The sequence below is a fragment of the Patagioenas fasciata genome, chromosome 8, assembly GCF_037038585.1.
Source record: "Patagioenas fasciata isolate bPatFas1 chromosome 8, bPatFas1.hap1, whole genome shotgun sequence".
In the NCBI taxonomy this organism is placed as follows: domain Eukaryota; kingdom Metazoa; phylum Chordata; class Aves; order Columbiformes; family Columbidae; genus Patagioenas; species Patagioenas fasciata.
Window position 1 is genome coordinate 17,628,313 of NC_092527.1, and position 12,821 is coordinate 17,641,133.

A 12,821-nucleotide genomic window follows, 5' to 3' on the forward strand; every position below is an offset into this window, starting at 1 on the left:
GGCCCCTCACGAGGGGCGGCGGGGGGGGGGAAGGCCGGACGGGACCGCCAACGGCTCCCAACGGCTCCCAACGGCCGCGGCGCGCGCGCCATGCCGCGGGCCGCGCTGGTGACCGTGCGGCACGTGCCAGCCCGCAGCCGCGGGCTGCCGCGGAACGGCGCCTCCCGCCTGCAGGGCCTGCGAGGTGCGGGAGGGGGCTGGCGCGGTCGGTAGCACCCCCGGAGCCCCAGACCGCTCCGCCAGGGAGACCCGCAGCGCAGGCGGCTGACGGCGGTCCCGTCCCCGCCCGGCTGCCCTGCAGGCGGAGCCGCGCCCTGCCTGCTCCCGGAGGGGCAGCGGGCGGAGGCAGTCGGGCAGGACGCGGCCGCGCAGGGTCGTTCTCTGGCGGTTTCTCTGCGGTCCCGCCGTGCGGAGCGGTCTCGGTGTCGCTGGCACTCGCGTTGTACGGGTGACAAAGGAGGGCTGGTCCTCGGATGTGCCTCGGGCAGCACACACACTTCCAGCTTTGATGGTTGCTAAAATAAGCTTGTGTTGCAGTGTGTATATATTTTTATTTTCAAATTACACAAACATCATTAAAACACAGATTTTTCAGTCTGAAATGGACTCATAAATCAAAGATGAAAATTATTTAAGCTCAAATTTAGCTATCAAGTACTTGGGAGTACAAAGTAACTTTTGCTGCTTACTGCTCCCCTATATTTCCCAACAGTTAAGGTAATGCAGACAGCAGGAACCCCCAGACCTGGGGCAGCCGAGGTGTTTTTGGGAGCAGAGCCCTCCCTGACACAGGTGGGGAGCCAAGTGGGGGCTGCTCTCAGCACTGCTGCAGGGCTTGACATGGCCTCTCTGCAGATGTATGTGAACTAAAGTGTTCAAATAAGTCAAATTTTGTGATTATAAAGCCTTTAGATCACATCTATGCAACAACAAAGAAAGATAACATCGGACAAATCAGTATTTAGTTGATGCTGGAAACTCAGAGCGTGAGTTAACGCAACATATAGGCTACTGACAACTCATTCAAATTCTGTGACTGAGTTTGCTGGATCATGGCAATGTACCTGACTTGGTCTGAGAGCGACCAGGCCTCAACCTACAGAAACTCTTTATTTGCCTAGTTCTGATTAATTTACAACAACACTATACAATGTACCATAATAAAAGCAAACCACACCTAATTCATCTAAACAAATATGTGGATCAAGAGAGGATTTTGTCCCTTCTGTTTTCGTTCTCAGCTTCACAAAAACCTCAGGTCTTTAATGTCCTGTGGAATTACTCTTTCAGCAGAAACTAAATGAATTATGCATCAATGAACAATTGGGTTATCAAGGTTGTTCACGTTATGTTCCAGCTGTTCTATAGCACCATCTTAACATTTATTGGAGATTTATTTTGAACTTAGCCTTATTCCATGGTACTTACAAATAAATACATGGTGTTTCCTACAGCTGCTGAGCCAGTTAATAGCAAATACAAATACATAATGAATTTCTTGCCTTTTAACACTAGAACTAGAAATGACAGAGGGTGGAGGCTCCATTCAAAGGAGATCCATTAGTGTAATAACAGTGAAGCCAGAGATTAAAGCTGATAGGATTTGTAGGGAGTTCTGTACAGCACTTAACTACATTAATGCTGTTATTTGCTCCTTGTCCTTGGAAGTGCTAAAACTTGGATATACTCAGAGTGCAAAGGAAACCAAGCAAATACAGAACTGGTCACTACTGCTTTGCCCTTTCCAGCTGTCCTTCAGGCAGATGGACATCAGCTCGTTATGGAAGAGATACCAGACTGGAACTCTGTGGAGCTGGTGGTCAACGGGGAGACTGTGTTTCGCTGCAACATCAATGACCTGGATTTTGGCAAGTACAAAGTTTTATTCATTGCAGTCTCTTGCTGAAAGCACTTACATGTTTAAATGAGCACTTGCTAAGGCATAAACAGCCCAGGTTTTGTCAACATTAACACTTCAAAGCTCTGCACTCCTCTGTATTGAGGCAGTTCTAAGGGCACAGTCAGGAAGAGGGGTTAGTTTGGGAGTTTAGGCCATGCTCAGGAGAGCTCTGTTCAGGGCCTTCCCACGTGCACCAGCACACAAGCACAAGAAAACCCACTAGGTTTCAGTCCAGAGATATTGCAACATCCTTTTGCTTTCAAAATAGCAAATTATTTATTTGCAGAGGCCTTTGTTTCTTTGGGTTTTTTGGCTTCCCCTCCTCAACCAGCAAAGCAAAGACAATACCCATTTCAGTGCCTTGCAGAGTCATTTTTTTAATAATTTTTTGCCACAGGTGAAATGAGGAGTTCAGGGCTCGAGCTTCCTCATCTCCTGTGCAAGGGGCTTCCAGAGAAAGGGTGAAAGCCACTGCTTCTCACCTCCCCACTGTTCAACAGCCTCTCTAGGGCCAGGGAAGGGAAGCTGTGGAGCAAAAGCAGAAAACCGACCAAGGATAATGGTATTGCCGGCACCACAACTTGGTTGGTTTCACCTTTCTGCAAGGAAGGCAGACAGGTCAGGAACTGGGAAGTTCCAGTTGGAAATTTCTTCCAGCAGAATACATCTCTTTTGGCCCAACTCAAGACCTACGCTGGACAGTGAAGTAGTGGCCATTCTGCTGTCTGCTGCACCACCTGCACTGCTGCATTCACTCTCCGTTCTGTTTCAACTCCAGATCAAAGGTGACCCAGTCTCAGGTTATACAGCTAAGCAGAGTAGAGCCAAGCTGTGCCCAAGTACTGTGAGGCAGAATGCAAAGGAACGTACGTGCTAGGATAAGGGGTAGAAATGTAAAATAAGGATAAATTTACTCGCATATACTTTCTGAGTCATGTTTTTCTCCTTTAGGAGGTGATGGCAAGCTGGATCCACTTTGTGAAGAAGCCAGAAAAGCAGTGTTAAATGCTTACTGATTTACAAGGAGACATCCTCTTTTACCTTTGTTTCCTGTCAGGCACTTTGCTTACATTACAAAGGTGTTATAAATGTCAGGATACAGTTGGTTCTTTACACTTCTATGCCTCTTAAGGAAGCTCTAGACAATTTACTTGTTACACCCATGTGTCAACCAAATAAGAATGTACTGCCTTTTCCAGGACCAGTTGTATGTCACCACCCTGAATATTACAAATTCGTGTAGAGGTGGCTTGCATGTAGTTCTAATAATTTGATTGTAATTAAAAGCATAAGGAAACTCCTGGATATCTTGCATTCTTTCAACCTTCAGAAATTTTCTTGCATCAAATTTCAAAGTCATTAATAGCTGATGACTTTGAATGAAAGTCTTTTATAGCTGCTGATCAATCCATACATATTCATACAGATGTGCCTTCTGCTCTTGGCCACAAATATCCCAGAGAACACTTGTGCATCATTAGGCACAACCCAAAGGTACAGAGAGAAAGAAGTTGGCATAGCCGTAAGGACAGGATTAAAGCCAACTGTGTGTTAGAACTGATATTTCAGGTATCTCGAAAGTAATGCTGCCTTTTCCTCTCTATTTTTTTCCCCCAGTAACTAGAGTATGAAGCTGCTTTTTTTTTTTTTTCCTCCGTGATTTGCAAACATATACTCCCAACTTCAACTTCATTTTACAAGTACTTCTGACACAGGTAAATTCAGCAGCTTGCAAATAATCATATGCCAGCATGCTGGTACCCTGATCAGTTTTCAGTTTGGCCCATATTTGGTTATAAAAGAAAGAAGCAGCAAGTCTTTACACCCTAACAGAGCGGTGTGAACAAGTAAACAGCATTTGTCAAGGCTCAGGAGCACCAGGCAGCAAAGCTGCATCTTCTAGTGTGCCTGCAGGACAGACAAGCTGCCAAGCACAAACCCAAACCAAGTCCAGCACTTGGTATCTCCTGTCAGCTGTAACCTACAGGGAGATAACTACAGTTACAAATAACCAAACCACATTCATTGTGATACTGATCCAACACTGAAGGGCTGTCAAAACAACTCTATCACTATGCACACACACAGTCCCCTTTCCAATGACCTATAGATGACAGAGGCATTAAAGCAATATTCTTTAGTGAGAAAAAAATATTCATATCTAAGGTCAAGCAAAGCAGAAACTATATTGTTCCTTTAGAAGACTGAAACATTTTTGCTTTTGACAGCTCTGACATAACAAGATTAGAAAGTTAAAACATTTGGATTGAATCATGTTGAGAAAAATTGATGCAATTAAGCTTGGTGCAGATAACAAAGGCCGGTTCTGCAGCACGTGCTCCCATGGACAGCAGTGTGATCCTGACCCGTGAGTACCGGGCAGGCTGTGCTATACCACAGCACAGCTCCAGCCTCCAGGAGCTTCCAAAAACCCACCCGGCTGCACTTGTCAGGGGAGCACCAAGAAATGGTGCTCTGCGCTGGCAGTAAATTGTTTACTGGCTTCTTAGGTAAATGGAAATTAACTAGACTAAGTTAGTTTAAATAATGTTAATCCTGGGCAGAATTTACTTCCCCAAATAGAAGACTAAATTCCGCAGTCCTCAAGCACAGAATGCCATGAACATCAATGGAAACACTCCAGGCAGATGAATGCACCAGTGTGAGTAGGTTTGGGTTTTTTAAGTTTTAGTTTTACTGTGTTCAATGCTCTCTGTAACATCACCTTGAGGACATTTCTGACATAACTCCAAGTCAGAATGACAGCAGTTTTGTTAGAAGATATTAAGCCTTAATAGATAAACTTGTTTAGCTGAAATAAATACAACAAGTTTTGAGGAACACAAGGCTTCAGGCCTGAAAGAGAAGTAGCAAACTTCAAGACAAGTAGGGGTTGAGAACAACTGCTCTGACTTTGCTTTAGAGTGATGTTATTACCAAATTGGGAAAGACCAGAGATGGATGAGAGAAGATTTTTAATAAGACAGTGAGATAACAATAGCTCCATCAGACATTTTGAACACAGCTGGCTAGAATATATAAAGAGATCTCAGGCCCCATTATTATGCTTTTGTTACAGAAGGGACAAATAAATTTGAAGTAGCCCTTTCAGTTTGGTACCCGTCCTCCAAACACCACCTGTGATTAGTTGCCATGGCACTAGCAGGCAGATGGATATTTGAAGGCACTGTAGTAGCCACTTGGACAAAGGCATTTAATTCTTTTATATGTGAAATAACCACTTTTTTCTTCAAAGTCTCTGACATTTTTATGGGGATTATGTGCTGCACAGATAATCATGGCCATTTGAAAACTGAACCTAGCCTCCAAGTCCTCTCTACAGTGACTTTCATCCAGACTATTGTGATAAAGTCAAATCAGGAGGAAGAAAACAGCGGCAGCAAATTATTCCAGTAGTAACACCAACTAAATTGCTGTGCAGCTTTTACGGTTGGACTAATTGTCTCATTAAGACACATTTCTGATCACTGAAATGGATCTCAAGTATTTTTAATCACCAAAAAAACTGTACTGCTAAGAGCCTCTCTCCCTCCTGTCCTTGGCACTATTTGCAATGGAAAACACACAAAGTCTCTCATTGATTGGAGCCCTGCTGCTGCACAGCTGGCAGTCAAACAGTACTAATGGCACAATAACACAATATAACTAAAATAGTTTGCCTTTTAGAGTAACAATCTCTTACAACATGATTAAGCTCTATCATGCAAGTCTCCTTATGTTTTGCAAATGGCTCAAGAAAAATCTGTCAAATTTTCCAGTAATTTCTTCAAAAGAGAAAGGAAAATAAAAAAATCATTAGCTATCAAGGAACAAATTAACAACACTTGATACATTAAGAAAAGGATGAAGACAACTGCAGCAAGCACGGGCTGCACAGCACTATGGTTGTGTGTCATCCAGCCCCTTGCCCTTGCAGAACGCACCTCCAAGGACCAAGTTTGTCACATTTAATCACACATACTTTATTGAAGCACTTAGTTTAGGAGCTGGTTTAGGAGCTGGCTTGCCCTGGGCTACCTCTGTAACTTACGGAGAGAGTCATGTCCACAGGAGCCATTCAGAACTCTACTAACTGTAGACTTGTAGGATCTCTGAGCTCCTAACTTAGGTACTTTTTTTATGTTTTGTTTCAAACACTATTAAGAGTTGAAGCTTCTTCCTTATATGAGGAGCGCATTTCAGAAGGAGCAAGCTGCCGTTACTCAACGTGTTACCAACGTGCTCTGTACACTCCCAGCAAAGAGGAGGATTTTGCTCTCAGTCATCACTGCCAGCGGTTGCACAAGCCATACATTGCACCAAGGCATTTCTCCATACAGGAGCCATAGGTGTTTATCCCATACATTCCCATACTAAAGGCAGCAGCCACTTAATTTTCAAGTAGCATATTCGCAGAAGCCTAAAGCAAAAGTGGCACAGCTATTGCTAGGAGAGATGTATGCTTTCGTGGTGGCCAACCTGACCAAAAAAACCTGAAAGGTCTACAAGCTCTTTTGTGGAGATGGAAGCAATGCATGGGAAGGAAATCACTCCATACATAGAGTTGACAAGATCAGACTTACACTCAGACATGTTTTGCTTGTTTTAAAAGTGACCATATGATGGTAATCATCAGCTTCCCATGGGTGCACTTCTGAACGTGTCCTTGGAAAAATAAAGCAATGCACAGCTAGTATCAGCACACTTCTCAGAAAAGAGTTTAAACTTCATTACTTGAATTATTTTAATAGTTGGTGTGTTTTTAAAATAAAAATATCCATGGTTCTGTAAATAAATTTTCTTCCTGTTCATTATGTGCATGGGCCATCCAGTACCATGGTATTAAACATGGCTGCACTCAGAACTTCCATGCGTCATTTTTACATCTTTAGAGAAATTTTGTGACAGATTTGCTTTGTGGTCTGTAGGAAATAATTTCTCTATCCCCTTCATCTGAAACAGAGATAACAGCTTTGAGTCACAGAGATCTTATGGTCTCTAAAACATTTTCCAGTTCTCAATAAGAAGTGCTGTGCAACTAGCTCTATAGCACTCCACAATTATTGCAGGGAAATTCTTTATTCCAGTAAATTCTGTCATTAATTATGTTTTTTTGTTTACAGCTTAAAAAAGAGGGAACAATGACACCTCTGTTTTTAACAGCTGCTTTAAACTGTCTGGACTTTTTGGTTATTTTACAGAATTTGCTTAAAATATTGAGAACATTCCCTATCAACAGCCACACATGTTATGAGTGAAAAAGAGCCCAAGAGAATACATGAAGGATTCTTCTGCTCTGTCAAGGTACATATTTACAAGACTCATAACTCAGCAGAGGCTCATTCAAGTGAGAGACAAGATGCATTACTAATTTAAGATGAATTTGAAATGTGGACATTTACTTGCTACAACTTTCAGTTTTGGTCAATTTTGTAAGGCAGTTAAAAAAAAGAAAAGAGAGAGGGCTGTTCCACACCCACACATAAGCGTTATTCACACACATAAATATCTGCCTATGTACACCTGTACATATAAATGTACATAGAAGCCATCCACCAAGGTCATACCAAGTATAGCCAGAAACATCACAAATTAGTGGTTTTGTCATAGGCTTTGGATGAATTCTGGGGAACAGAGTATGCTACAGAGATGTCTGCTTTACTTCTCTTTGGGCTTGTTACAGAGACAGGTACCACAAAGTTCTGCATCAATCTATTGAGCTCATGAGCTGTGCAGTATTATGCTCACTGTGAAAAAATACGATTTTACTGATAAGTCTAATGACAGGCCTGAGGGCTGTGATATAAAGGTCTGAGAAAAAAAAATAGGGACATACTACATGAAGTGTGATTTTAATTTTTTAATGCACATAAATATCAGAACAGTGATGCTGAAGAGAAGGAAAAATATTAGACTTTTTTTCCTGACAGTCCCTGCAGAAGCTATTTATGTACAGTCATATACTGACGTGCATACTCAGATATATTTTCCTGAAGCCCATAGAGTTTTGTCTAAGCAAGAGCTTCAGAATGTGTGTGTGTAAATAAATTTTAAAATGTCTGGTTTATAATGAGAAGGCTGTATTGTGGTATAAATATTGCAGAGCATATTAAATAAACATGGTCACATATGACCAGGTATCTATTAAATGTGCACATCACAGGAGAAGTTAATTATCTAAGAGTGTAACTAGGAACCATTTAGAATCACTGGAGATTACGTTGCTTTATTTCTGTTTATCTTTCCTTCTGAATAGGCAGCGGGTTGTTGCAATGAAGAGTCCCAAAGAAACACAAAGCATCAGCTCTTCATCAGCTCTAAGATGACAGAGTTTTGTCAACAGTAGTTTGAAGTTCTGATAAAAATTTTTTCTCAAAGTAATTGTGTGCAAAATATCCTGGTGCAAAACAGTATTTAAGATGTAAAGGTGCAAAATATTTATGGTTCTTTTGATATCTTAATCTGCTTACAGGCTATCCTTCATATATATATATACATACACATATATTTATGTATTTCTCTCATATATTGCATCCCAAAAATAGTATACACAGCCTTCTTCCAAACTGATTGTTAGTGTCAGAAACTAATATCCCAGGAGTAACACATAACTTCTTACTTTATTAATAAGATTTTTTTCTAGACTTGAAAAGCTAATGTGTTTCAGTCCATATGCAAAAACATGAATTCTGATGGAATTTGACTTTGCTTGGGCCATGAAATTGATGAAGAAAACTGTCCAGTATTCATCCTATACAACATAATAAGCATTGCAAACGCTGTTTAGTTAAGGATATGTTTGTGCAAACTGCTCTAGGACAAAGAACAACCAATGACGAAGGATTTAATCACATAAAATCATTGAAAGCAAGATGTAGCCAGTCCCTTTAAATTACTTGAGTACTGCTTAAACCCTGTAATTAACATATAGTAATAAATATTTCATCTTTAACAAGCCTATTGGGACCAGTTTGTTAAACATTTATTTCAAGTCATGGAAGATTATGTATGATCATTTTACCGTGTTTTGTATTAGACAATTTTATGTTATCCTCTTTATTTTTTCCACAGCAGTGGATACTCCTTCCTCTCATGTGAGGAACCATCCTCTATCTTCAGATGTCTTTTGCTTTTTCCTCATTAAGTTTACCCTTGTAAAGTCCTGGCCAGCACACAGTGATGGATCACATCTACCCCATAACCTCTCCTGTGGAGTTAACTTACTACACATACGGGAGCTGTGCTGCAAACCCCAGCAAGGCTACCCAAGGTGTCACTGCAGACTCACAGCCCGGGTAACGTCATTTTGGGGGACACTAGACTCAAAAACTGAGGTCTCCTCTACGGCACAGCCAAGCCCCACAATACCAGGGTGCATTTTCAGGCACCCTCTAACACTGACCTGCACTTTTTCCTCTACCATGGGTAGGATCACAGGTGCAGGGGGAAGTCTGAGAGCCCCAAACATCCCTGCGCCCACAGCTGCTCTTCCACTGCAAGGCCAACTGAGATGTGGTCACTTAAACCATTACTAAGACACATTTTACTGAGAGTGGTCAACGTCCATCCAGGAAAAATAACCGAGAGCTGCGTTCTTACGCGGAGCTTCTCTGCATGGGACAGTCTGAGCGCACCCTGCCTCCCGGCGGGGAGGAGAACGCAGAGCTGGCTGGGCATGGCACGACCAGAAAGTTTCTCTGTGCTCCTTTATGAAAGTATCAGTGAATTTATGGGCTACTGAATAGGAAGTAAAGATTTCGGCAACAGAAACAATATTTCAGTGTTTCACACAGCATCTTTAGTGATGACTACAATTGTTTTCCCCTCTAAACAAATTAGACCTCCATTTGCCATTAATGACTGCAGCACTTAAATATCACAAAGGAACCGCCTGGTGCACTTATTAATAATTGAAAACTTTGAAGAAATCTGTGAAACATTTTCAATCAAAGCTAATAAATCTCTCAAATATTTTTTCCTGAATAAATTTTCCTTTTGTTCTTTTATTCCTTTTGGATTATAGGCTACATTTTAAATAATGGCATTAGGAAAAGCACAAGGTGAACTAATAGTTGAGAAGGATCTAAAATCAGAAGTGGTTTCAACAGTTTAAAAAAAAGAAAGACTTAGAAGAGGCAATATTAATCTGTTTCGTTTTAGTATGTTGAATTTCTGTTTCAGTCTGCATGCTGTTTCCTGATATCTTACACTGACGATTAAGAAAATGTACCCACTTAATCTCTGTCCTTGTTCTGCATAAACATGAATAAAAACTTTCAATAGTAATTTTTTAATCAGCAGAGTCCATCAAATCAAGACTCCTGTTACTACACAATTGGACTTCGCAGAACTACTAAGTGATCAATGGGAACAAAAAATACCCACAACTTTTTGATCAGAGTTAATAGAAATCTTGAATGCCTTTCCAATTTTAAATTTCACATTGCAGTTATACTGCTCAGCAACCTTTACTATGTAAGAATAAGGCCCAAAAGATACATGCAAAATTACCCTCATCCACAAAGATTTTTGTGGTGTGCTATCATGGTCCATGTCTCACCAGCACAGACAGATTGTATGGCAGGTACCCATGAAAGTTCCAAGACCTTTTTTTTTTAAATACATTCCTTTACCATCTTTCACTCAAAGGCTTCCTCACCTTTTCCAAACAAATGTCACTGTACTTGCATTCCAAGCAGCAGTATTTTACATCCTGTGGAGCTTTTGCCAGTTGCTTGTACCAGAAATCCATGGCCACACTGTGGGTTTTTCAACAGGCCCTGAAGTCCTCAGAAGCTCCGGTAATTAAAGGACAGTGTTCCCCTCACTCTGAGGGCAGGACAAGGCACCCCTACCCAGTTCCAGCATCTCTTACCTGCCCGCAGAAAGCTCCAGCAGCTGGAACCTGCAGCCCCTTTTGCCTCCTGAGCCTCCTGAGCCTCCTTCATCATTTGACTCCATAACTCATCACTCCTACAGCAGGAGCAGCAGACAATGGCCTGCACAGGCCCACACAGGGACCCCCTGCCTCACTGCAAGGGCCAGGGGCCCAGCCACAGCCCTCCATCCTGGGAGAAAGGGGTAAAGCGTTTGAAATATTTAGGGAACAATGCAGAGGAGATAAATATAAGCCAGCTGGGACCAAACCCCAGGCTTTAATCAGTTAATCACAGGCAGGTTTGCTTGGCCAGTCTCATCAGCCATAATTAGTGGTCACCTGTGCTGGATGGGCTGGCGGGTGCCCTGACAGCCCCCCAGGGCAGCCCATGGCCCAGGGTCAACTCAGCAGTCGCCTGTAAACTAAAACATACCTCATTCACTGAGCCAACACACAAGACAATAGTGGACTTTCTTCCTCCATCTTTGACCAGGCTTGTTAACTTTACAAAGATATTTCATCTGCTTTTAGGGATTTTCTGGCTTTGATTTTTGAGCGTGCCTGTATTTCATGTTTTAAACAATGTTCACAGTCATCTGCACCACTGGCAAGAAGCTAGACTGAGCAACCATGGGCTGTGACACCTGCGTAAACTGAACAGCAATCAAAAAGACTAAGAGATACATATGCACCTTTGTGTGTGTAGAGCAGAGGTTCACAGACTTTAGCAGCACTGGTTGTTGCCAGATCTGTATCACAGGCAGCAGATCTGTTTGTGCACTGAGGTAAGAACTACCAGAGCTCTTGAAACAGCAGACAGAGGGTCCAGCCAAGGGATTCTTAAAAAAACAACCACTGAACAACAAAAGAAGGAACAAACAAGCCCCTGCCCCAACAGACACTTTCATCTACTCAGTTCAGACAATGCATACACATTCCTGTTTCATGTCTAGCCTCACACATTAATTTTTACTTCCTAGAACCAGCAGGAAGGTTCCCTTTCCAGAGAACAGGTTACTGCTCTGCTGTAGCAGACTGACTCCAACTGCACCACGGGTAGAAGCAAAGGTTTCCACCAAGCACACCCCTGCTGTTAGTGCAGCTCATCAGGCAGCTGCTAGGAAACAAAAGTGATTCTGTGACAGAAGCTGTTTGTCTTAGCAAGTCTTTTGCCATTGTGGGCGCGCATGACGTGCTGTCTTGCCCGCAAATACGATTAAGTCAATCGATTCTCTCATTTGCTGCTCCTTCCTTCCGCGTTACAAAGCTGTGATGTGAATTTCTGCACAGACTGCTTGCAGAACAGGCTTATATAATATTTCAGTCCTTTTCAAACTCTCTGCATAGATTAATTGATCGTTATTTAGTATGTAAAAAGTATTTAAGTTGTCAGCTAGTTCTAACGAAGTATTTGTTTTCTGCGAGATCAGAGATATTCTTAACCTGGTTTAAAGCTGCCATTACAGAAACTTGCATTCATTGTTGATAATGCAACTATTTAATGTGCATCTATTTAAGTACTCTTTGTAAGAATTTTTATTCGAGAGGCGTCCTGGAAGAAAAGCAACAGAATTCTGCAAAGTAGTATAATCTATGCATTTAGCAATTTATAATGCTTTGCTATCTTTTGAACACTTACTATCTGAAAGTGCAGGCAACAGGAACAGTAATTGAATAGAAATGTATATAGAGCCAACATGTTTCTATAAACAAATTCCAGTGCTTAGAAATGAGAGAAGTTAATTCCAGTCTAGTTCCAGTGTTATAAAAATTCTGCTTAAAATAGAAATGTGTTTGCTTATTACTTTAAAAAATTAGAGTAGAAAAAAAATCAAAACATTCTAATATAACCTCAATGCTATTACTACTTTTAACCAAACCACTTGAACAATGATCTTTTTCTAGTCCAAATCCTGTCTCCCTCACTGCTACTAAATTTAAACAAACCACTATTGAGGAAACAAACAGAAAATGAAAAAATGAGCTGCCCTAGCACTCTTAGAAATGGGATGCTAATGCAAAAAGAACAGTCATAACAGAGAA

The 12,821-nt window shown here is 41.6% G+C and overlaps 1 protein-coding gene across 1 annotated transcript; it reads left to right on the top strand.

Moving 5' to 3' along the window:
- Positions 1-90: 90 nt before the first annotated feature.
- Positions 91-3,197, top strand: C8H10orf53 (chromosome 8 C10orf53 homolog). Its single transcript, XM_065842922.2, has 3 exons — positions 91-184; positions 1,749-1,868; positions 2,852-3,197. Exons 1-3 carry the CDS (start codon positions 91-93, stop codon positions 2,914-2,916), a joined length of 279 nt encoding a protein of 92 aa, XP_065698994.1. The 3' UTR covers positions 2,917-3,197.
- Positions 3,198-12,821: the final 9,624 nt, after the last annotated feature.